Source organism: Lipophrys pholis, assembly GCF_963383615.2.
Source record: "Lipophrys pholis genome assembly, chromosome: 14".
NCBI lineage: Eukaryota > Metazoa > Chordata > Actinopteri > Blenniiformes > Blenniidae > Lipophrys > Lipophrys pholis.
The window spans coordinates 11,146,004-11,173,163 of record NC_137633.1 but is presented as its reverse complement, the minus strand read 5'-3'; the positions used below and the strand labels follow the sequence as shown (position 1 = coordinate 11,173,163).

Sequence of the window (27,160 nt, the reverse complement as noted above, 5' to 3'; positions counted from 1 at the left end):
TGAGCCTTCCCGCCGCTAGATGGAGGAGTGCGACAGTGAACCTGAGGAGAATGGCGCTTTCTCCTCTAGTAAGAACAACTGGATTTGATCCCAATTCCAGCCGCGTAAGTCCTCTGTGCTGAGGCAGCCTTGAATCCAGCAGCCTGGTTCCTTGCACGTCATATGATAAGCCTGGAGGAAAGCCAGTCCCGTTTGGAAAGGAGGACCCATATCTCAGTCAACGTGCGCAGGGCCCCCTTTATCTCCACCAGGCAGGGAGGCGTATCCTTTTCCCCTCTGCACTCCCCTTCACATACCACTCTCTCTCTCGCTCTCTCTCGCTCTCCCTCTCTCCCTCTCCCTCTCTAACTAGACTACAACCTGCTTCAGACGACGCCCCATCGCCCATGAGATTTCCACACGGACCACAGCCGTGCGTCTTTTACGCGGAGGAGGCCGCCGGGCTCTAATTACTGTCGGGCGGTGCGCGCGAGCAGCCCGTGGCATCACTACCTCGGCAATAAGAGAGAGGGTTGCCTGCCAAAAGAAGAGGAGAAAGGAGGAGGAGGACGACGAGGATGAGGAGGAGAGGAAGGGGTGTGAGAGTATTCCGAATTGACGCTCAGAAATAAACAACACGACACCTAAGACGTCTGCGGCGGGAGGCAAACAAGATCCGCAACTGAGTAAGTCGTGATTTTCAATGTGACGATGCTTGTTCCTCTTGTTTTCCTCTGGATGACCTGCTTTTTTTTTTCATCTATTTATATATTTATTTATTTTGGTGATTTGTCCAGCTGCTGCTTGTGCAGCGGCACGTTTAAGCCTCCAGCCCGGCAGCATCCTTTGCGTCGGACCGGATGGATGGCAAAGCGGCACAGAGGGAGGATTATTTGAATTGCGTTGGGAAAAAAATATATAAAAACACCGGCTGCATCTTGTCTGTGCTGATACTGTAAACACAGTGTGACCGCCGCTGCAGCAAAGGGTTACAACTCACAAGAGGCGCAGCATCCTTCAAGGGATGCAGATTCAAAATAACACACTCACAGTACCAAACCTGTGGGCGATTGCGGTGGGAATCTGGGAATATCTGCATTATTATGTCATGTCATCCTCTCCTGCATGCCTGGCTGGAGGGCCGCTTTACAGTACTGTACTTTCAAGACGTGTCAGGGCCGACAGGTGTAACGGGACGACGTGTTTACGCGAATGCTTTGATGAGCCATCATGTAGTATCGATCTGTTTTGGGAAGAGAGTGTTTCTGGATGTCTTTTGAACACTGACAGGGAATTTCCAGTGGCACCAACCCTGCATGACCGTCATCACTGCATGGGAGAGAGATGCTGACTGGTTTCAGACTGTGGAGGAGAGTAACAGGGTCTATGGTGTGTGTGTGTGTGTGTGTGTGTGTGTGTGTGTGTGTGTGTGTGTGTGTGTGTGTGTGTGTGTGTGTGTGTGTGTGTGTGTGTGTGTGTGTGTGTGTGTGTGTGTGTGTGTGTGTGTGTGTGTGTGTGTGTGTGTGTGTGTGTGTGTGTGTGTGTGTGTGTGTGTGTGCGCAGCCTGCTCCAACATGGCGCACACATGAGCTGATAAACCTTGGCCATTACATACTCCTGACTGGAATTCACACTGTGCAACCGACCAGAGGAGACTCTGGACATCCCTAAAATACAGCCCAATATACAGCTCAGATTAATTTCAACTCAGGTTGTCACTGGAGATAGGGTTGGATAATCCTTCCTCTCAGTAGATCACGTAGGCCCATGTGTGAATTCTGCTTTGTTGCTATTCCTGTCGTTGAATAGAACAATGTCAACTGGACCAACTCCACTAATTTTTCTCTGTGTTGTGTTTGATCACAGCGGGTGGACTGTAATCGCAACCAGACAAAGAGTGTGTTTTTGTTTGGTCTTGTGTCCATTGTTGCTCTCCTGCCTTTCTGCCCTGAGAACTGATGCTACTGTTGTGGACAACATCTTTGTTGACAACACCGGCAAGAGTATGATAACTCAGAGTCTATAAACATAGCACTCCCATACTTTTGAGTTCTTGAAGTACGGTACAGCCAGCGCATACAATCGAAACTTTCAATATCATCAAAATACCCGAAAGGACAATATATTTGATTTGTAGAGGAAATGTTTCTTCTTGACAGCAACATTGCATCCACATGTCATCTAAGATTGGATGTTGGAAAAGGGTTTAAATGATTGCATTTAATATCAGAAAAGCATCATTGTAAGCTCTTTTTTTTTTTTTTTTTTTTTTTTTACTGTCTTGTGAGTTTAGATATGAGAAAATCCACAATAGAACCAAACAGAGTGAAAGAAAATATTTAGTACGTGAATCGAAAGAATATTTCTTTTAGAAATTTAAGAGCAATATGTACGACAAGTGTTTAAAAAAGGGTCTGATTTAACAGTAGCAGCACATCGGTGCCTCTGTTTGTTGTCTATTATGTGGCTTGATTGTATGAGCGAGACATGGTAAGTCCATCAAAAGCGTAGCCGAGGGCCTATATCCGGTTGGCTGCTCTGTGTTGTGTCAGCAAACTCACAGCGGAGCTGACAGCACTTGTCTTGTCCACCCAGTCATCATCTGGCATTATGACTGCGGACAGCCACCTTTCTGTCTTTGTATGTGTGCACATGTGCAGTTTTGTGTGTGCATTTTTGTGGCTGCGAGGGAAACAAATGAACGAATTGTCTGAGTTGAAGTCGTGTGTTGACGGCTGTCTCCTGGCATGGACGTCTCACTATTAGGGTGGATGTGTTTTCACTAATGTAGGTATGGGAAATGGACTGCTCACCAGGATTTCATTCATTACTACTCATGGGTAGCCAGGGGTTAATGTTAATGAGTAATCTTTATTTTTTTTTTCTTCCTCTCCTCACAAACTGCAGTCCAAGTCACTTTTGGCCAGTCTAGACACAATACAGCCTAACATTACACATTGTCCAATAACATGACTTTAAATAACACCCTGAGAGTAACAATTGGCTGGATGACTACGTGTACAAGAAAGGGGAGGTTATGAAAAGTCTGCGGACTGACACCCAACTGTGCTCTTCCCCTCGGCTTTACAGGACTTGAAAGTGTCATTCAGGTCTTTGTTTTGGTTTTCCAGCACCAGACCTTTATGAGTTTGTCACTTCTCACCAGTTTCATCAGTTCCTTAAATGTGCTCCAGCAACTTGGTTTAAACAAAATAAGCTACAGAACAAGTTTCAAACAAACTTTCCAGCACAATAAACTATCAATGACCGTGTGAATTATTCTGCTTTAAGTCTTGCTGTCGGAGTCAGTTGACACTTACAGCAGGTCCAGCTTTTCGGTTATAATGTGTACGGAGGTTTTCATGAAGATACTGTTCACGTCATGGCTGTTTGCTGAATTTTGCTGTAATTTTCCTGACATACGTGGTTTGCAGAGCATCATAACTACAGGACAGAAGGTCTCTTACAGGTTCATATTTAGCCCTGAGCGGAACAGCACAAGAGTGATGGATACTGCTAATTACCCTCACTGACCTTACTGTCATTAAAAAACCATTTATGCAGTGGTTTTTAAATCAGATCAGTAAAGCGGGTATTGGGAAATGAATGGCATGCATTACAAAAGTCGCTACTGTTTGATGCTGAAATATGGTATTGTACAATCAGGGCGGAAGTGGAAGTGAAAGCTTGCTCAGCAAGCACGCCGAGTGATAAGTAGTAACATCTGGGCAGAAAGAGATGTGAGATATAATTAGATAATGCACTGCAATCCACCTTCCCCTTTATTCTACCAGGTTTTTTTTCACTTTCTACTAATCTCTGCCTTCTCTTTTCCTCCTGGATAGTCATTTTATCCTTCTCTTTTTTTACGACTATCTTTCATTACGAGTCCCTCCTTTGCTGCTTTGTCATGACAGAAAAAGTAACAGAGGATTTGTTAGTTTTTTTGTCAGATAATCTGTCTTCTGATAAACTGTCATTTTTAACCACGAGGTCATTTTAATCTCAGAGGGGAGTGTGCTCAGAGTACTCACAGTGCTCAGTGTTTGTGTACTTGTGTGTTCCTGTATGTGTGTCTTGTTCCCACTGGCCCAAGCACGCGCACACCCACGCGCTCATATGACGATCATCAGTGTTGTTCAAAGAAGTGATCAAAAGCGCTATTGATACACAACAGTAGAAAGAGATCATCCCTCTTATTGCACTCTGAATAACCTGAACCTAATAGCCCATACATGAACATCTGTTTTGGAAGTAGAAGAATGAATCCCGGGCCTTTTCTCATTGTAAATGAAGTGTTGGGGTTTTGCAATAACCCCTGTAAGAGATTGGACAGGATGATATTAGACAAACATACTGAGTATAAACAATTCCTGGCCCTCTTGAGAGCCTTAAGTGGGGATTGGGATCTTGCCATGAGGGAAGGCTCCTATTAGGTCTAATGGTTCCTGCGTTAGCTTTGAGAGGCTGCTTCAATAACCCAGGTCTATAGACTTCCGGATGTATAGAATTTGCTGATCGACCAGAGTGGCAGAGGAACCATACTAGGACATCGAAGGCCGCCCACAGTGGAAATGGGTTGCCGTATAAAAGCAATGCTGACAGCAGCTAATGCTCTTACTTTGTTTGTCGAGGTCAATACCTTCAACTACTATACTTTTGATTGCTTATTGTCATACAAACTCAATTTTCTGAAATATGTTTTGTGAGGGGCAACATTCATGTTTTTATTTGTAATATACCCGCAATCTTGTGATAGATTTCCAATCCACGATTAGAAAGAGCAATCCTGCATCACCCAACATTTTTTTCCATCATCAATTTGACTGCAACATTTTTCACTCCTATTTGATTGTGAAATGCTAGAAAATGGCAGTAGAATTTCCACAGGCTGTCGCAGCTCTCCACGTTCAACTCCTCCCTCAGCTTTCATTTTGGTTAGGGTCCTGTGTGTAGCAATAATCACAAGCTCATAAACGTCTGCATCTCGCTTACTCCCGTGTTGTCTGTCTTGTAATTGGCTTCCCGCAACACTGTGCTCGTAAACCAAAGAACACACTGTTACCAGGTGTGGAGCTCAAACGCTTTCTGTTCGTGGTTGCCTTTGCTACTTGTCTTGATTTGGATATTCTGGATCGTGAGCCAAGCTCCATTTTTGAAGACACTTAAATCAGTGAACGCTCAGGTGCTGTGTTCACTGTATGTGATTTCCACAAGCTCAACCTGTGTTCTGACCTCTGCGCAGAGCCTTTAATCAACACACAGGGATCGATAAAGTGCTGAGAGCTGCAAACTCAGCATGAATCTTTTTCCATATATGAAAAATAACAAACAATGACCACGACGCAACAGATTTGCAGTTTAAAGGTTTACTCTTGCTGAATTAATGACGGTCATTTGTGGCCATGCTAGGAATTGTGCATGTTGATTAAGAGGCAAGGACTTCAAGAGAGAGAGGACAAGAAAGTGGGTTGGTGATGACAAGCATTTGAGAATGAAGACATAAAATGAGTTCAAGTGCCCCTAATACCCTCCAATTTTCCCTCCATGATCACATGAGAACTGAAGAAGGGCTGTTGTATCACATCCTTTACTTCTAGTCCTCAAGGCAACAATTTGACAGGCATACCAGCTTTGCACATATCAGCAACAAAAACATTTACTGGCAGCCTTTTAAAAGGGTGTTAGAGTTTAAGAGACTCAGACATTGATCGTATACTGGCCAGATGCCATTGTGACTATATGAATTGATCAATTTATTACGATAAGAAACTAGGCTTCAATGGTGTGACAGCAGTAGCAGACTATATGTAGAGACTTACAGATATTTTAAATATCTAACATAAACTATATATAATGCAACCAATATTTGTAAATACGACGCTACGATGGTAAATGCTTCATTTTCTCCAACAACCACAACTCCAACTGCGGTCATGGAGGCTGAAACAATACTATTCAGGGCTTCTTTAGGAATAAAAGATGGAGCAAGTAACTCTTTTGAGATCGCATGTTTTTCATTTGGCTGCTTCTCTCGGTACACCAACTTCTTTCTACAATCCAAAATCCTGCTTGTTCGATTAACCGGTGACCAAATTGCTGTGAATGTTTGTCCCTCTGGACCACCTGTCATGTTTTTACCTGGGTCAATCCCGTGTTAGCGGGGATAAAGCGATGATAGGAGACTAACGTAGAGATAATTGTTACAGCATTTACTTCATTAGGTAACTCCTAGTTTACAGATTTATCATTACAATTCATTCATTGTTGAGTCTTACTGAGTCAGTGAGAAGTGAGATGTCAGAAGAGTTGCTCAGCACTCGTCATCCCGCCCCACGTGGTCCCTCATGTGGCTTATCATTTGTCCACTTGACATGGATGTTACACAGTATTTGACTCTCCTCTGTTCTGACAGAGCTGTTATTTATGGGCGACCTCGAGGGGGAAAAGGAGTTTTACCCTCTGACCTTGCAATACTAACATGTGAACTCAGCGGACTTCCTCCGGTTTTTATTGGCAACTGTACTGTTTATGTTTGGCAGATTTTGTGTTCTTCCTTGGATAGAAGGAGGCAGAATTTCATCCGTGATTTGGAGAAATCTAGTGGGGGTGGGGTCTGTGCGTGGCATGGGTAGAAAGTCGGTGAGGGGCATTGTTGTCCCTGTGCTCTTTTGGCCTGTAAGGAAGGAAGCTGTGGAAGTGGGGAGTAGAGAGAAGGAGAAAGAAGTGCCACTCTGACAGAGTGAAGGGGATTTGAGATTAGTTCGCTCTCCCTGAGTCTCCGAGATTTTTAGTGCAGAGCCTGGTCATTAAGCTCAAGAGTCATCTCCACTGTCATCCTTTACGAGGAGCTGCCGTTTGGCTCTTTTTTTAAGCAGTCTCTTCCATTTCTACGTAGAAGTTAATTTGTGTAACAATTAACACCTGCCTCAACACTTTTCTTTTTGCAGAAAACAAAAAGAGTCTCATGAAAAGTCGTCATCAGAAACTATCTTATAGTTTATTTGCTATTGTTGTTTGAGAAATTGAGCTTGAAAATGCCTTTCTCTTTGTGTTTTCTTGTTTTTTCATTTTGAATAGTTGTGTCCTTCACACGTTTCCCTTGATAGCACATTATTCATTTTTTGCTTTCAGACTTTGTTTCCAAAAGTGATTTGGTCAACAATGAAGCTCAATCTTAAAAAAAAATAAAAATAAAAAATGCGACACACAGTGATGTCTTACTAATGAAAAGAAACTGAAGGAAGATTCAGCAGACCGTTTCTTTATTTGCAACAGGCCAGTAACATGACCAAGAAGCAGTTTGCCGAGATAGTGCCTATCAGAAATAAATTGGAATAAATCTACCAATCTGCAAGAAACTACATTTTAATATTGAACAATCATTTCGGTGAAATCAAGGTGAAATTTTGAAAATTAAAAATTTTCAGCCATGTATAGTACATAGTGGAAGTTGTGATCATTTGGAGAAGGATGACGTTGCATGTTAATCTCAGACAGCACTTAGACGGTCTTAAACAGGAAAGCTTGTACATTTTATACATCCTCTCGACTTTCTGTAATTGGAACTCATTATTCTCTTTTCTATTTTGCATTTTGTAATATCGTAGGTGTTGGATCAAGTTCAGAAGCATATACTATAAAATGAAGCTCGTATGCTATAAAGCGAGCCTTGAATAAATCTGAGCGTGAGAATGATAAGAGCGTAGGAGGCAGGCTCAGAGTCAGTGTATTGCAGTGTCCACCTCCAGGTGTTTGTTTAAGATAATGGTCAAGAGAGCTGGCGTAAAGTTTTTGCCACTGATATTCATCTCTGGAGGATTTAAATCTCTCAGAATCACACAGTGAGCATTCTCTTGTTTTGAGGCGCCCCGTGTACTTACTGACCTTGTTACTCTAAGAAGTGAAATCACTGTTTCTTAACAGCTTTTATGACATATCAGCAATTTTCCTTAAAGATTTTTAACTTTTTTGTTGAAGTTCATTATTTTGTCGATTTATTCTCAGTTGGGCAGGATAAGTGAGAAAAGAACCTATCGATAATAACAACACCAATTGTCTTTATTTAAAAAATTAAAAAAAATAGTCTTGAATATTCTTTGCCAGTATAAGATTTCTGCAGCCTTCAGTTTATTTCCAAGGTCGGATTTTGATCCGAATGTAATTTTGTTAGTAGCGAAGCGAACTTTTGCTGCATCATGCTGGAAAAAACTGTTGAGTCTTGTCTTTCAATCTCACTAAAACACTCCAAACCCAGTAGACAAATGTGGAACCCCCACCGTCAATGTCCATTTTAGGCTGGATCAAATTCAATGTCAGGCTCAAAGTGAAGTTTTATGTCTCCCGTGGGGCAATTCGTACCACAGCCAGCAGTAAAACATGGAAAAACAAAGACAACATTTGCACTCACACATAATGCAATCTTTTCTACAATTCTTGAACAGATCAATGGCAGTTCTGCATGTTGGTAAACTGAACCGATAACGATGGCGGGTCTGAAAACGGCGCTTGAGCTTTTTTCAGGGTTTCTCGTCCTGTAATCCTCTGGGGTGGGCCCGGCTTGGCTCACAAGCTGCATGTTGAACACTCCTGGTTGAATCAATGAATTGTGCTCCTCTAACTCATTAGATTGATAGTTATGCTGTATCACACGCGTTTAGTTAAAGACAGGGATTTCTTTCACCTTGGAAAGAAGACGTTTTCTCCATGGACACTAACCCAACACCATATTCCCCCAAAAAAGATATTCAGCTTGTAGTTAAGCTACGTAAGCATTAAGCTGATTACTTTTAGGGCATTTCAGTACAGATAGTGTCCGCTGGTGCCAGAGGAGTACAATGCTATTAGAAGAGGATGCTGGTGCTCTATACAGGCACTTAATGTGTTCCTGGAAATGCTACAGCAGCAGTGCTCTCAACAGGGAATAGGCCCAGTCATTAGTCCATTTCCTTGACTTCTATCGTGCTGGGTATTTTTCGATTCTTATTGATCCAGACATGAAGAAATCATAAGTACTTCAATACAGAAAGCAGTTGCGATTTTTAAAGAAAAGAAAATTAAATGAGGATAAGCAGAATATTACAGCACAGGAATGAAAGTACACATAAATAGATCTGGTATCATTATTCTTAATAAACGTCTCAGTGTAATGTAGAGTTTTGGAAAATATATAGACGTTTGCATTTGGAGTAAAGATTTTGGTGCGCACCAAAACGAAAGATATAATTTTTACTCATTTGTGAGAATTAACACCTAAACCTAATCCTGTATAAGGAAAGTTTGAAGTAGAATAGAATATATTAGAGATCACATTCATAAATCCAAGACTTATTCATAAGATAGTTGTTTACGATGGAACAATCAGAATTACTGTCCCTTCTGTTGCCTATAGGTGGAAATCATAGACACAGGGGAAACTGGACCCCAACTTATATAATGCATCATTTGTTGAGCCAAAAAGTTTCTCATTTAACATTTTTTTTGTTTATTATCATCCTGAACATTAACAAGGAGTTTACATCCTGTTGTACTTCAAAACAAACAAGAAAAAGAAAACAGAGAAAATCAAGGTGGATTGATCAAGGTGAACGTGAGCCATGTCATTAACGTGGTTCATTTTCACCAGGGAAATACCTCTTTCACAAAATTCAGAGGACAAATAATTTTTTCATCAATCATTTGTAAAATACTGATATTGCAAACAGAAAAAGTGTATTATTTTTCACAAAATGAACTCCCTAGTTAGGTTTTTTGAGCGTTTTGAAAGCATGAAGGAATGTAGGAAAACAATAATAATTTCTCAAGACATGAAGTTTATTCACTGCAGACTGAGCAATACTGCGGTATCAATGTTTATAGAGAAGAACACTTGTGCCTTTGTTCACTTGTTTTATTGGTTTATTGCATGATTTGTGTGTCAATGTGGGCATGTGGTGATAGGTTAGATGTTTGTAATAATGCAGTACTTTTGACGTGGACAGTCCTTCCACAGTCATGGAGGGACTGGAGCGGATCCAAGCTGACTACTGTTTGTGTGAAGGCAGGATAACCCTGGGCAGCTTGCCAGTCCATCACAGGGCAAACACACCTACTTCACACCTACAGGCAAGTTAGAGTCACCACCTAGCCTCAATTGTGTTGTTTTTTTTAGACTATGGGAAGATACCAGTCCACTTGGAGAAACATGCAAACTCTGGGACAATAAACTAAAAAGAGCAATATTGGAGTACACCTTTAGATCACTAACAGTGCTTGAAATACTTTATATAGCCTATTTTAAACAGCTCAAAAATGCACACGTTCGTGTATATTATTATCTCATATGTTTGTCACAAAATTCTATAATTTGAACAAATTCTAAGTTTGAGGGTTGTGGTTTTTTTCAAAGAATGGTGTGTTTAGACCCTTTTGATGTTTGACCATGGTAATAGCAATAAAAATAAAATGGGACAGATATAAAAGCAGCTTGAACAAGCATACAGAATATATGCTCGTCCATGTCTTGTCCTTTTCTTATAATAGAAAAATAAAAAATGGTTACAAAGAAAATTTGATGACATTTGTAAGACAGGTTCAATTTGACAATTATGTAAATATGCTGCAGAAAATTGAAGTATTTCTCAATCATATTAATAATCGTAATAATGATAAAGTGAGTGTGTTACTTGTCTTAAAGTCTGTCAGTTCTCCTCCCTCAGTCCTCTGTAAGTGACATTGTTGATCTGGGACATTTATTTGTCTCAATTTGTCATTTCTCTACTGGTCTCAGAGTGACTGCCTGCTTTCCCAGATGCCCTCTGTTCTCCACCATAAATGTAATTTCTCTTCTAACTATGCCGCAAAGATATCCCTCTGCGTGTCTGCTTTTCTTTCTCCATCTGTGTCCATAATTTATGAGCCGGGCAGCCATGACCCAAACCCACAATGTTCCAACAAGGTGCACACAGTTTTCCAATACACCTTAAAAATTCATTACAGCATTTTGCCGAGAGGTTAAACATGCAGGACAAGCACTGAAATTCTGTTTTGAATGGTGGGGCAGTTCAGGGAAATCAGGTCAGCCCAAACCCAGCTGGTTTAGTAGACCTCGGATTTTTGGTGTGTTGTTGAAGAAATGGACGATATCTCACTCTCCATTTCTACTCAGTCGTTTTCTTAATGTATCAGCTAATTACCACTAAATGACGTTTTGGATGATTGTGTATTTTTTGCCTTTTATTCAAAATTTATTCTATCAACAAGTGGAAAATCAAATTGAATCAAAATAAAATAAGATAAAATGTCACAATATTACTGTGTATTAAAAGCCGGTCTGAATAAATACGTTTTGAGCCTGGATTTGAAGAGGCCAAAGTCGGTTATGGTGCATATTTCAGGGGGCAGTTTATTCCAGAGTCTTGGGGCAGCAACTGAGAAAGCCCGACCTCCCCAGTGTTTCTACCTGGCTCTAGGGACTTCCAATAGAAGCTGATTTGTTGACCTTAGCACCATTTCAGTGCGTCGGACAGTCAAGAGTTCCGCTAAATAAGGAGGGGCAAGGCCGCTGAGTGCTTTAAAAACAAAGAATAATAATCTTAAAATCAATCCCAAAAGAAACTGGGAGCCAGTGAAGGGAGAAGAGGACTGGGGTGATGTGCTGACATCTAGATGTCTGTTAAAAAAAGGGCTGCAGCATTTTGCACCAATTGGAGGCGACTGAGGGCTTACTGGGAGACAGCGACATAAAGTGCATCACAATAGTCAATTCGTGAGCTGATAAAAGCATGAATTGTCCTAAAATGTTGGTGGCTCCTTGTTAAGAAAATTTCTGATGTTTCGATTACTTTAGATTCTTCAAGGAATGCAGAGTACTAGTGGATCACATTCTCCTCTTATAGCATGAAGGTCTCTTCTCTCCCTTCTGCCTTGGTTAAATCAGCCTTTCTGAGTTTGAAAATTCTCCACGTGCTAAAAGTTTTCTTCCAGTTCACTGGTTTTCTCCAACTCCACAATACATGCATTTTCAGTCAATTGGTGACGCTTAATTGGTATTAATTAGTTAGATTTTGCTCCGGGTGCTCCGCTGCCCTGCACGTGTATGGATGGATAGAAGGATGGATGGACTATGCAAGGTTATGTACATTTCTTCGTCAATATGACATAAAAGGATGATTTGAGATTTATCATAAATGTTGGTTTGTTGGGGGGAAAACTGTGTTCTGCATATTTCACTGATCCGTTCACCTGAGGTCCCCTGACATAAAGACATTATGCTGGAGCTGGTTCTTGTTGTAATCATGTACTTTCAATGCCTATATCTCGCTTCTGTCATAGTGGAGCTGAGGGTGAGACGCTAACTGTTGGTTTCCCGTGTGATCCTCCCCAGTTCAGAAGTTCAGGACACTCAGTTCTCTAACGCGGCAAAGTTTCGCTTCTGCTCCCGGGCCTTCAGGCCACTGAAGACCTGATCCAGATGACTTCACAGATGTGCACTTGTCCTGCTCCAGCTGTGAGCTGAGGGATAGAAAGTTAAAGATGTTTAAGGGGACAATAAGCACTGCCAAGAGGCTGTATAGAAAGACTAATACCTGAATTCATATGTGAGCAAGCACACCTCTTTTACTGATCACTCATGCATGGAAATATTTCAAAGTGTGCTTTATCTGAGATAGTTCCCCATATTAAGCCATATTAAGCCCTAATTCATTCAGTGAATATCCACATGTCTTTTTAGGCTTCCTGTTTTTGCTGGTTCAGTGAGAAAGGCGAAAATGAGAAAGAATGTGTCTAGACAGTACAGTATGTGTGTCCATGTGTGTACTTGAGGGTGATCAGATGATTGTGGTTTTCCCTTTTCCTCCGAGGGGTCTCCATGTGATGGTGATGTGGCACGATGGGAGCACAAACATAAGTGGGTGTGTGAAGTTATACGCATCAATGTGCAGAAAAGGGACCCTTCATGTCATAGATTGTGCTTCCATGATACATGCCTGTGGTTTTACGCCTGAGGAGGTTCAGCGATTGCATATTAGACAAGCAAGCATCAAAGAGGTTGTACAAAGTCGGGAAATAGAAATGTCATTATAACAAGGGTGAGCAGGGAGGAATTTAATATGTTGATATGCTGCATATTTTTCTCACAACACAAGCCTTCTCTCTGTGTGCTTACTTGGAAAATGATGATCAAACAATTTTCACACATTTTACTGGTGCTGCAGAGGTTTGGTTGAGTGCAGATGAGTAATGTGGAGTTGTTTTGTCATTGCTAGAGTTTGCCTTGGACTGGTGTATAGAAATGAGAATTCCATGTGTGTGGTAACAGTTTTACACTGGGCTACAAAAAACGATGCACCTCTCTGTGCTTCAAATGTGTCTGCTATTTTGATATAAAATCAATTACGTTCAACATTATAGATGCCTCAAGTGTCTCACACTATGTCAGAATGAATCATCGTTCATCAAGTGTGCAAAATAATAGCATTGTATATTCTTCTGTATAAATGAATATCATAGATGCACAGAATGTCTCAGGTTCAAGGCCATTTTGGGCTTGCATGTCCTTTCTGGATAGGGTTCGCATCCTCTCTGTGCATGGACAAGTTTTCTTCAGTTTCCACCCACACTTGCAAGTGATGGATGGATGGATGGATGGATGGATGGTTGGATGGATGGATGAACAAATTTCATGTCAGTGAGTTGAGTATAGGACAGACATTATACATATGCATTTAGCACACAGCTCTCAATGGAAACAGGTATTGCTTGAATACTCAATACAAAACATTCGCCTCCAAGGCCTAAATACAGTGGCATCCTTGTATTAGTATTGTCATAAAAGTCTGAATGTGTTGATGTTGTCCCCACATAGCCTCTGAGACCTTCGTACAACGTGCCTTCCCCTGCTTATGAATGCATGACTGGAGTTTGTCTTGTTCATGGGTCATGATGATATATTATGAAACCAGATCATTTGAGCATTCACTGATGAAAATCTGTGGATGTCGTCCACATATTCCATACTTTTTCAGGGTGCATGATACAAGGCTTGGTTTTGCCACTTCTCAGATGAGCCACAGTTGCAGTTTTCACCCTCTGGCTTCAGCGCTGCTTCTGTCCATCCTTCAGCTCCAGTCTGGAAGCTATTAAAGCAGGAATCTCCTGCAGTGCCCTCCTGCACATTAGCATGCCTACACTGACTCTTCCCGACAGGAAAGAGACACTGATTTAGTGCCAAACAGACAGATATTTAACCTTGGTCACTGAGAAGTCATTTGAAGGTAAATGCCTGGTGAGCAAATGTTACGGTCAAGGAAAGTTCTTTGTCACTGAGTGTAATGTGTAATGTCTGTGATCCTGTGTGCGCTTCTCTTTCTTACTCGCTCTCTCCTTCCTCTCATGCCCATTCAGGATGGCTGAGGTGTCACAAGAGGAGAGACTCCAGGCCATCGCTGTAAGTTACACACACGGTCTGTTTCCTCCTTTCTCGTCCATACACACTGATCCAGAGTGCAGATCAGGGCACAGCGATGACTGCAGAGACCGTAAATCATTGTCAGGGTCTGACCGCCCGTCTTAATGACTCAACCTTTTAGATCCCATCTCCTCCACCCATTAGAGGACATCAAAAGCTAATGCTGTAGCTTCAGCTCGCTGCTTTTTTCTCCGTCCCTCCGTCTCTCTGTCTCTTACCCTACTCGCTTCATCTCTGCTGCCCTTTGAACTTATCGGCCTGGGTTATTTTAATTTTCTGTCTTTCATGTCACAACATCCAGGTGTGTGTCTATTATCTACCATTTCAAAATTTTAGCATAATAAAACTCATTAGGTTTCTGTGGGAAATGTTTAAATAAAATGTTTATTTTATTTTTTAGACGACGCTCTTCATATTCCAACAGATTTGAAGTAATACATATAGAATAGACTGAGATCCCCACAATACATATTACTACATACAGCAGTACCATCGGCAGGTGTACTAATATTTCGTAAATTATTGCAATAATTTCAAAGCTGGATTTCAAACTATTCCCATATAGGTTTATAGCTAAAGGATATCTTTAAAAGCGTCACATTTATTTCTAACATGGCTTTGGGCACACTAATGACAGTGTTACATATGACCACAGGAGAAAAGGAAGAAGCAGACAGAGATTGAAAACAAGAGGAGGCAGCTGGATGATGACCGAAGGCAACTCCAACATCTAAAGGTATGTGCACACGGGCACTTTCCACACGAATAGAGATTTTACACATGCCCCATTTGTATCACCATACTGGTGAGAGGGCTTTCGGTGCAATTATGTTACATGGTTGAGAAGAACACACAAAACTGATAGTGTCCACAACAGGTGGACCCAATGTACCGAGCTTTGTGTGCACATGACATTGTTTACTGCCCCATGACCACCAATTCACCCTTACTTGCTTACAATTTTTAGCATGTTGTTGGACACTTTTTCTACACGTCTCCATCTATCATCAACACACTAACTCAGACTCATTTAGAATCACTACTTAATATATCATGGATGTCTGCAAACTGGGGGTGGAAGTTGGGGTACATGCAAAATAAAATGATGGACACACAAGTACTTCATGTGGAAAGGACAGTACGGAATCAGACTGGAGTGAGCAGTGCTAACCAATACACCATCGTTTGACCCCCTTACACATTTCTACTTTACCTGTTTTTGCCTTGTGCAAATGAAATATTGAGCAATGAATCAGTTCCAGGAAAGAAACCAATCCTCCATTGTGCAGCTTCATTCTCATTAAAAGATCATATTCTGGCTCTCCGACTTCACGTGTCATCAGTGGGGAAACCTGAGCGTTTATTAAGTGAGCTGACATATTTAAACCAAGCAACATAATTAACATCCTTTCAAATCATGCCAGACTGACTTTGTTTGAAATGTCCTCAGGTTCCTCACTGATAAAAATTTATGTATGTGTCACCTGCAGCCCGATACGCCTCTCCTTTTACCAGAACTTGAAAGAAGCTGACAGAAATACTGCCGGTCAGTATTTTCAGGAATGGTGTTCTACATGAGAGCAATGTTAAACACCCACATAACATTAAACTTAGCAATTCGCTTCAGATCTGTGAGTTCAACATAGTGAAATACTCCCCAGCTTCTGCTGTCACGGAATGTGCAGAATGGACAAGATAACACCAACAGCTCCTCCACATGCTGTTTATACACACGCACATGCTCGTCCACTCATTATATCAGAGTGTCAGCGTATGTGTCAGCGCTATCAAAGCTATTTCAGACGCGGTCAACTCGGCGGGTCACAGATAAGAGCAAAGGTTGAGGTGTGTGTGCGCCTGCGCAGCTCTGCAAGTGTTGGTAAAAGTGCTTGTGACCCGCGCTATCGCCCCTTGCGTGCTCCCACTTTTTTCTATTTACAGAGAAAAAAACCATTGTAAGTGTGTGTCTGCGTGTGCGTTTGATTTTGTGTGTGTTGCTTCATAAAAGAACACAGAATCCTCGGACAATGCGGTGGGCTTTAGCAAAGGAAACAGATTTTCGTCCCACTCCCACCAACAGGAAACGGCTCTTACACCCACCGCACCCCGCTTTCGTGTCACGCGCGCGCACACACGCATGCACATAGAAACAAACACGCCGAGGGGAAGTCTAATCATGCTGTCCAGGGGTATTAGAAGGCCCTTTGTGCAAACTACAGCAAGCGTTCCTCATCCAGAGGCATGTGAAAATAAATATATGAAATCACACGTTTCATAGTGGTGTACCTGTTCTGCCACTAAAGCACATTAATATCACACCACACTCAGCGATACAGTGAAACTCTCTCCTTCACAGTGTCGACGTAATGGTAAAATAAGTTGTTACAGGGTTGTCACTGCCGAAAGCATGAATAGAGACTTTGTTTTATTCAAGCAGTGACACACATGATTATGCAAACAGGAGTCATTTGTAGCAGTTAGTAAAAACCTGTGAATGTCTCAGGCAGTCCAAGGGTATCTAAATAAGAAAATGACTGGTTTCAAAAGAAAAATACACTGTCATAAATGTTTAAAGCTGACAGATGGATTAATATTTCACTAAATATCCTTTTTCTTCCCTGATGATACTCGCAGGAGAAAGCTGAGTTCAGCAAGTAGAGTAAATATGTTATTTTCAAGCATACGTTGTTTCCCATTGACCTCATCTGTATGAAAAAGTGGCAAGATTGAGCTTTATTCTGGACAGCAATGTTCCTTTTTTGTCCAGTGTGCTGAACTTGAATATAATTGTGATATTACAATCTCATTAACTAACTCATGGTGGCTGAGTAATTAAGCACAAACACATTTATAAATGGAAGAAAGTTGGGAAAAACTATGATCTAACTGGACTTGATAGAGCTGTGTTGTGAGGTAACTGAGTTATGGAATTTCACTTATACAAATTGATTTTTTTTGGAAACTTTACAGCTGTTCGGTGTGTGTGTGTGTGTGTGTGTGTGTGTGTGTGTGTGTGTGTGTGTGTGTGTGTGTGTGTGTGTGTGTGTGTGTGTGTGTGTGTGTGTGTGTGTGTGTGTGTGTGTGTGTGTGTCCCAGTTCCGCCCTTTGTCTGCTACGTTAGCAGCTTTTGCTCCAAAGAACAATGGAGAGAGATGTAACTTCAGCACCCCAGCTTTATGGCTGTTCATGTAGACTGGTGTGCGTGCGCGTGCTTGCATTCGCATGAGTGAGTACATTAAGTGATGTCAGCCGTTGGGGTAGTAGTAGGGTGTGGCGAGGGAGTAAGCAAGAGGGAGTAGACAGAGAGAAAAGGAAGAGAGAGAGAGAGAGAGAGAGAGAGCAAAGCAGGTTTAGATTCAGAGCCCCTGAGACCATGCAGAGCTGGGGAATGAAGAGTGTTGAATTACACCGTAAGAGTGCAAAGCGCTGTGTAGCTGGCTGTCTGGGCCTGAATTACTCAATGGAAGGACTACGTGCTGTGTCAAAACAACAGGCACACAGAGATTTGCCAGATATATAGTGGGGAGGGGGGTACACCCTGAAATTCAGAAGTTCGTGAACTTTGTGATTGATTGACATGAATAAGAGAAAGAGGAAGGAGTCTGGGTCGAGATCGAGGAAAGAACAAAAGAAAATTTGGGGAGGGGGAAGTTTTCCCAAGAAATTCTTGTTGCATCACTGCAGAGGAATTCACATCAAGCGCAAGTCCAGATTTTCAGCCCAACTTGTGAAAACAAGAGCTTTTTCTTCCACTTTCCCATATTGCTTGGCAGTGTTGTCCTCTGCTGCACGGTCCAACAGCTGCGAGTGCGACACTGTTATATTTACCTCAAAGCATGCCAAGTATTTGCTTTGATATTAGTTTATCTGCAGGAGGGTCTGTGGATTGGACGTCAAGATACAAATACAGGCTATTTGGAAATTGATAGAGGGAATATATTTGAAAATAATAGAAGTGGAAAAGGAGTAATGTCATTGAAAGAAATAAAAAAATAAATTCCTGTTTTGTTGTATGGTTTAGGTGAGATCGATGCAAATCACTTATCTCCAGTAATTATAAAGAGGTTAATTGCTTTTTTCTGCTTCCTCATAAGGACACTCTTGTAATCACCATCAAGATCCATGAAATGTTTGATGAGGTTTATGATTTTAGCTTATCTGTATTTATCTCCCTGTGATCTCAATATTCAATCTCCGGGCTCAACTGGATATAATCTGAGAATTATATGTTACTTTGGGGGCCACTTAGTCCACTTGGCAAATGAATTTGGTGGAGAGTGTGTGACAGAATCGGTGAGTGGCAGAAAAGTACTGGACATCCTCACGGATAGATTTTTGTTGTAGATTAGTTTAAAGGGCGTGTCAGTGTGTCTCGGTGAAAGTGCGACTAATCTCCTCTGAAGGAAAGTATGCTGCTGTTCAAGTGAGAAAGGCAGATAATGTGCAGCGTTTTATACGATTGAAGTGCTTCTAATGATTAAAGTAGCTGCTTCTGGTCAAAGATGTGGAATCAAATTTCCTCTGTTGAGATCAACATATGAAGCACACAAATTCACCAAAACTTCTTTTATCATTATTATTGAAATATTCGGAAAAAAATGGAGACAAAAAAGTGTATTCATTTATCTAATTCTGGGTTCTTTCCTCCCCCGTGCTGGTGGTGTTTGCTTGTAGTCCAAGGCTCTGAGGGAACGCTGGTTGTTAGATGGAGCTCCTGCAGAGGAGGAGACTCAGAAGCGTCTGCATGAAGACGAGGTGAAGACCAAACTTCTCGAGCAGGTCATCGTGAGGTGAGCATCTGACAACCGACACTTGTGTAAAATTACTCACTGTTTATTTTCCTTTCCTGTTAGCAGGCCAGATATGAAAAATTGCTCTCATGCATGGATACTACTCTGTTTATCTTTGTTAATTAGATCAATTTCTCAGACAACATCATGTATATATGTTTGTGGTGCAATATTTAAACTTGATGAAAAAATTGTTTTTTTATTGTGTATATGTCTAAATGCCAAACCCAAGTATAGCTGGATGACATTTAGAGAACCAGTCTCATATTTAAAAAAAAAAAATGTCATTGTGGTTAGCGCTGCGAGAAACACAACCTGTTTAATGTCTGTCTCTGTGTGTGTGTGTGTGTGTGTGTGTGTGTGTGTGTGTGTGTGTGTGTGTGTGTGTGTGTGTGTGTGTGTGTGTGTGTGTGTGTGTGTGTGTGTGTGTGCCAGGCTGGAGCAGGACATTGAAGAGCTGGAGACAGGCGCACCAGCCAATAAGGGTGTGGCCAAAGAAAATGGAGGTAAATTGGGTGCCTATGACAACATATCACACAGGAAACCATGGCAACGCAGTCTGAACCCTGATGTCAGGAAGAGAAAGCGAGCTAATAATAGCCACTTCATTGCTCTATTAAATTTGTCTTCTCCACCGGAGGTCATTAAAACAATATTTCCTTTTTCTTTGTCTCTCTTTCTTATTCTGACAAACCTTTTTGCTTAAGCCCTCTCCTAATCTCTCAATGATCCTCTGGTGCTCCCTATAGGTGAAAATGGAGTAGTGCAGACCTCTGGTCAGACCCCGAAGAGGGAGGTGACAGGGATTGAGGCCAAGCTTCTGGGCCCAAGCCCTGACCAGGCCAGTGCAGACAACCCAGTCACTCTGGTGTTCATGGGCTACAAGACCGTTGAGGAGGAGCAGGAGAGCCGCACGGCCCTCGGCATGGAAGGAGTGGACGGCAATGTCAAGGCCGAATTTGTTGTGATCGAGGACGGCGAGGGAAAAGCAGGAGGAGACGCAGCCACAGATGAGCAGGCTCCCCCCAATGGGAGTATGGCAGAGAAAGAGAAGGCCAATGGAAGTGGTGAGGAGGGGGAGAAGGAGAAGGAAAAGAAACAGACCTGCAAATGCTGCACGGTCATGTGAGCTGTAGACGTGTGTGTCTGGGTGCATTTGTGTGTGTGCGTGTGCGTGTGCGTGTGCGTGTGCGTGCGTGTGCGTGTGCGTGTGTGTGCGTGTGCGTGCGTGTGCGTGCGTGTGCGTGTGTGTGTGTGTGTGTGTGTGTGTGTGTGTGTGTACGCTACTGCACTTGTGCAGGCATGTGTGCCATTGCATGTGTCTGTCTTTGCAGATGTGTGTAACTCTTACAAAAACAAAAACAGAAGTACAGTTACACAGCCAATATACCAACAATGAGAGCCAATACAAGCTCCAGCTACAAGAACCACAAAGACTCAGTACACTTTACTCTATATACTTTCTCTGATATGTATTTGACTTTTGATTTCTATTGATATTTTTCTATTTTTCTGTCTTTGCATTTATATTGTATTCAGTATGTATATCTTTATTATGGGACTGTGTACTGTAAGTTCATTGTTATTATTGTTGGAAAAAAGAAAATGTATTAGCTCTCTGGATTGTACTGCTACTGCGTGGGGAAAATCTGGACATTTTAGACCATTTAAGTCAAAACAATAATCTATGAAGGACACAGATACTTAAATATATATATATATATATATATTTCTCTGTGTAAGTCCTACCAACTACTTATCAGTCAATTTCATATTGCAATATTGTCTAAGATATTATTTTAAATAGTATTTTAATATATTGATATGAAATTATGTTTTATACAATGTATTTATTGTTTCTGGTTCTCTCTATCATCTCCAACCATTAACTGCATGTAAGCTTGTAAGCACTACCAGATTTGCGTTACACTCATATTAAGTGTCTGTGCTTTCTTAGACTCATATGTGCTCATGTCTTTAGTCATGCAAGTCTTTCTATCAGTAACAGTAAATATAATTGGCAGTGTTAGAGATATGCATTATGTTTCAAAAAAATCTGCAGCAAGAACACAAATAGGATCAGAGACCACGACGCACATCACATCAGCTTGATAGTAGTTTCTGTGACACATGTACATGTAAATCACAGGCTTTGTGTGTTTTTCTTTTGAATAAGATGGATACACTTTGACTCATTAAATTCACGAGACCATTATACACTGATTTGAAAGGCCTAAGTAATTCTGTTCTCTCAACAGTAGAATTAATGTAAATCTTTATAAGGTAGCACTGCATGAAGCCTTGCAACTTTTTTGACTTGTCACTTGTTCGGTCGTCCTTGTATCTGTCACAGTCACATGAATGTAAATCCAGGGGTTAAATTGGGAAATACTCCACCATAATAAGAAGAGACGGGCTTGATCAGCTCACAACAAAAAAAGAAAATAAACAGGCTTACTGTCTCTTCATGAACCAAATAAAATTTGATGTTACTGTAATTTCACTGTGTGTTGGTCGGCTGCTGGTTTCTGTCCTGCTCACTCCCAGTTTAACCCCTGACTCTTTGTCTGTAGACCTGGGCCCAATCGTACTTGAATAGAGGTACGGAAGAAAGAAAATAAAAAAAGATTTTTAGGGGCAGCGAACATACTTTTCTCATAAATATGTATAGTATCTTGAGGCCTTAAATCCTGTTACCCTAAAAATACAATATAGAGAATTTAGTATGACCCTGGTACTCAATCTTTTAACCAACTGTTTTGTCGTTAGCAGTACAAACAGTGGAATCAGCCATGCCACTTAAACATGTTGGGTTACTAGCAAGACAATGCATGCATATACAATGTCGCAGTTAAAAGTCGAGAAAGCCTATTGAAATACATTTTGGCCCGAGTCTTCTCATTCGTTTGGCAGACAGATGAGGCTATGGATGGTCTGAGTCTGTGACGCTACCCCAAGTGCTTCAGCGCCCCTCAGGCTCATCCATGCCTCACCCACACACCTTCACCATCACTTTATCACTTCATTCTCATTTTTAAATCATCACCTGACCTTCTATCCTCAGAGACACACAGTTCAAAACCTCTGAAGTTGGTGCTAATATTGAGTCTTGTCTAAAAACTCCATCCACCAACTATTGTTCAAGTTGTTCTCTCTGTCTTGCTCGAATTGCTGGTCAGGCTGCGCTCATAGCCTCCTGCATACACTTGCTGAATACAAGAGGCTTTTGCAACCATCGGTGCCAGATGCATTCTCTCAAGTCCTGCCTGCATTTTCCACCGGAGAAGAGATCCCTTCTTACATTCCAAAGGGAGGCCAGCATGCGTGGACAGATAGAGTATAGTCTATGCTTTCCATATGTACAGTTCCACTGTAATTGTACAAGTTGCAACCTTGTTTCTGATAATGACTCTCATGGTTTTGGTTTTTATTTTCTATGGCCTCTTTGCAAGGCAGTATATTGTATTTGATGTGTGTTTTTGAAGAAAAAAAAAAGATACATCTGTGTATTGTTGGTGCCTTTGTCAGGTTCATTTCGTTGGACTTGTCTGTCTGCCGCCATTTTTTGACTGGGGTTTTTCTTGCTGTACTCCTGGTCGGGATGACCCACTGGAAACACTGCCTTCTACTCTGAAGGGTAGCTACACAAGTATATGGGAAGACATTCATGTTTCACATGATGACTAACAATAGTGGCAAGCTTGGATGATTGGTAATATGCAGGGGACTGTTAGTGTCTTCAAAGAAAAAAAACAAAAAACAAACGTTGTGTCCTGTAATGACTTTTTAGAATTTTTATTGGAACTGAAGGCTTTTTGTTTTTTTAACCCACACAAACAAGAACAATTTATCAAAACCGACACTTACTCAAAGTTCACCAATTCATGAGGATGCAAACGTTTTACCGAGGACTAACTAACAGCCTGTGTATGTACTGTACATACACATGTATATATGTGTCTATATGCATACATGCGCCTGTATACATAGAAATACATGTAAATTAGGTCAGCTAAAGCTTTGCTTAATAGTGGGTCTCTGGGACAGCAGCAGAAAAAACAGTCTTGTGTTAGACCAATGCCTGTTCATCTATTCTGTGGCCGTCTAAATGTTTAATCTTGAATAAAACTACTGTTTGTTTACAGCAAGTCAGATAATTTTGTGCATAATTAACTGATTGTACATAGTATGCAGTGTCGCTATTTCAGAACCTGGAGAAACAAACAATTCAAACACACCATTCTGTGGAGATAAATACAACTACACAGAGATAAACATTTAATTTCACATAGGGTCACTCGCGTTTATAAACATCACAAAATACAAGTACAGTTCATCTACATTGATTAGGGAATAACGAATATCAGAGATTTGCTTTGAAGTTTTTGAAAAATAAAGACGAGATGAAGAGCAAACAAAATGGTAAAATAGGAATGTCGTTAACTTTTGTGACATTTCAGCTTCCAAACTAAAAAAATAACGGGGGCGTGGTATTCTGTGGCATGCACTATCCAGAGTATGCCACTAGAGAGCAGACATCCACTGTTCTGTAAAATCATTCTTGAGCGCTGTTGTCAAAGATACTGTAATGTGGATGAGGGTGGGAAAGAGAGATCATTAAGCAGACAAAGACGAGGGAAGCTTTTAAACAGGCCATTCATCAGAAGGAGGTCAGGCATGCATTCAAGACAAACAATATAACAATATTGCTTTATTTCTGCAGGAGCACTCCTGGGGATAAACAAGGATTTGTAAAGTCTCTTGAGACCAGTATAGAAGTGGAGCATGAGGAGTGTACATGTGTGATGGAATAGGTTTTACCATAACCAGGAACACCATCACTGTCAGGGCCACATCACAGGACAGAGAATATATTGTGTGCTGTTGTTAGGTCACAACCCTGACTATGCTTTTCCACACTCTCATGCAACCGCAAATACAAAAACATCAATGTGTCGAACTGCACCAGTGGAATATAAAAAGTCATGGGAAATGAAAAGAAGATGGGAGTTTGAAAGAGAAGTGAATCTTAAAGGCTCCAACAAAGTCGATAGAACACACAAATCACCCTGAAGTCCAAATCTAATTTCTCCCAAGCTATCAGTTACCAGTAATTGCATTTCTTTCCTGATTAGTTTATCAATGTAAGCACCTATTACGGCAGTATGAGGGACATTCGAGGACAGAAACAAACATAAAACAGCACAACTCCACTTTTCTTATTTCCAACTGATTCAACTTAACCTGTGAAACCTGTTCGGTCAACATGGAGACCTGGGATTAGCAAGACATTGATACGCATCACTCTCACACACAATACTCAAACTATGTCCACTGACTTACAACTTACCATTTCCTTGTTCATTTGTATACTTTGCATATTAAAGGCACAGTGTGATCTTGTTGTGATAGTTTAGTGTCCTTAACAGTGTTGCAAACTATTAAGACAAAAAAAAGTAGTAATGTAATTGTGTGTGTGTGTGTGTGTGTGTGTGTGTGTGTGTGTGTGTGTGTGTGTGTGTGCGTGTGTGTGTGTGTGTGTGTGTGTGTGTGTGTGTGTGTGTGTGTGTGTGTGTGTGTGTGTGTGTGTGTGTGTGTGTGTGTGTGTGTGTGTGTGTGTGTGTGTGTGTGGACGCTCCTGCACTTGTGCAGGCATGTGTGCCATTGCATGTGTCTATCTTTGCAGATGTGTGTAACTCTTACAAAAACAAAAACAGGAGTGCAGTTACACAACCAATATACCAACAATGAGAGCCAACACAAGCTCCAGCTACAAGAACCACAGAGACACATTCAAGGCTGATTGGTGACAATAGATGTATTTCCTGTGACAGAGTGGTGATTTGACCTGATCTCAGCTGCCTTCACCCAGCTGGGATCTGCTCATCCAGTAAGAGTTGTCTTTCCAGTGTTAGATGTCAGAATGATTCAGTTAATCTGTAGATTTCTGACTTCAGATGTCTTTGATTGGATCTGTTTAATTTCCATGAAAGTTGACAGACGTCTTGATGTTGCTGCTTCCTATATCCACACCTATTTTCCATTCATATATATATATACACAATTTTCTCTCAATAATAAACTGCATGTGTTGCCTGCACTTGCGTTACAAGAAACATGTGCGGACAAGGCAAAGTATTGCAGCAATTATCACCACAGTGTGCTCCTCCTAAACCGGTAAGATGAAACAATGAACTGATAACTGTAGTCTGCAGAGAAAACAAAAATACAATTGAAACCAAAATTTAAATACCTCTAACCAGCTCTCTTTATTGCTTAGCTGATGTTTCGTGATGTGCAGACCTCTCACATACCTGGCTCTACTGTCATGACACATGTAGTTCAGGTGAAATTTTTAAGATCTGTTTTTCAAACTCAGGAATAATTAACTAAGCAACTATTGTTGGTGTGTCTTCAGTAAATCTGGTGTTTGCTGCAGGCTCTTAGTTGGATAATGGCTGCGCCTTTCACCATCAGCTCCTGAAGCGAAAGCAGCCAAGCAGGTTAACAGACAGGTAATACGTGGGGACAGGGCAGATACATAATTGGAAACATGTTTTATGTTCTCTTCTACTTGAGAGTTGTAATTATCTTTTCACGCCCAAGACTTTAAAGTGAAATCATAAATTTCTCCACACTATGATGGCATGCGTGGGTGTGTTTGACTTATGTTTTTAATCTTTTATTACAAGTGTTTTATGTTAGGACAGATACTTTGCTTGTTTCTGCTGGCTTAACTCTTGTTTTTCTCTGGTGAAGCCCTTCATGCCTCCTTAGGAAAGATGCTTTATTAAATGCATCATTGCAGGGTTTTTTTTTTTCTTATGCAAACATTACAATTTCACCCTCCTCAGATTTCCAGTGGAGTGACTCAAGCATTAAATTATTGTGCTTAAGTACAGTTTCATAATCTAAAGTTATCAAGTGCAGCAGCTCTGCCATCCAATCTGCCATTAAACAGGTGGTAATTTTCAGACTTGCTTTGGTTTTTTTAATTAACTTTTAACTACATTTGTTTTTATGGTTGTAGTTTGCAGAAGCATTGAGTTGCATTGAAATATAATGTATTATGATTCCCCTCATGTGTACAGCACGTCAGTTGGTTGATCTAAACCCATGTCATTCATAATCCAAAGGAAAAGCTACGCTATTTTTTTATTGGGGAACTAACTACTATGAATAAACAGTAAGACACATTTTCCCATATAACTAATATAAATAAAAGTGGTGGTGTTAAAGCTGTGCAGTGGTATGTTCTCTTGCCTCATAGTGAGAATGTCTGGTTCAAATGCCTGCAGAGCTTGTCTGTGTGGAGTTTGCATGTTCTCCCCCTGTGTTTGTGGGTTTCTTCCGATACTCTGGTTTTCCTCCCACAGTCTAAAATCATGCATGAGAGATAGATGAGTCTAAATTGAACACTTGAAATATCCTTCAAAAGGTCCTCAGGTTTGAAAGTTTCTCAAATATTTCAGTGGATACAGGGTTGAAAGTGTACATCTAAACTTAGGACTTGCCCCCTCATATTATCTTTCTGGACTGACAGTTCAGTTGTCTGTCTTTGTATTTGGGCAACATACGTGAAGACCTGCGCATTGGCGACAATTACCTACCAAAGATTTTCATACTGGCAGGCAAGAAGGCAATTACTAGAAGCTGTCTTCACAGAGAACCCCTTTCCTGAATGAGTGGAGAGACATTGTAAAAAAAAAAATATAATGAATAAATCACACTATGGAACAAATCACACTCCTGTTCAAACTACAAATAGATAAAGGAAAACAATATTGGGAAGAGTAGGGAGCATACCAGACCAAAATATGTGATACTTTTGAAGCCCAGACCTAATGTCTGTAAAACAAAGATTGAGACATGTTCATGAAAAAAAAGCAATTATAAGAGAAAGCTCATAAAAAAATAATATATATATATATATATATATATA

The 27,160-nt window shown here is 41.0% G+C and overlaps 1 protein-coding gene across 1 annotated transcript; it reads left to right on the top strand.

Annotated features, from left to right (window-relative positions):
* Positions 1 to 297: 297 nt before the first annotated feature.
* Positions 298 to 20,813, top strand: palm1b (paralemmin 1b). Its single transcript, XM_080480814.1, has 6 exons — positions 298 to 665; positions 14,365 to 14,407; positions 15,084 to 15,164; positions 19,103 to 19,218; positions 19,654 to 19,724; positions 19,968 to 20,813. Exons 2-6 carry the CDS (start codon positions 14,366 to 14,368, stop codon positions 20,345 to 20,347), a joined length of 690 nt encoding a protein of 229 aa, XP_080336940.1. The 5' UTR covers positions 298 to 665; position 14,365; the 3' UTR covers positions 20,348 to 20,813.
* The last annotated feature ends 6,347 nt before the right edge of the window (positions 20,814 to 27,160 follow it).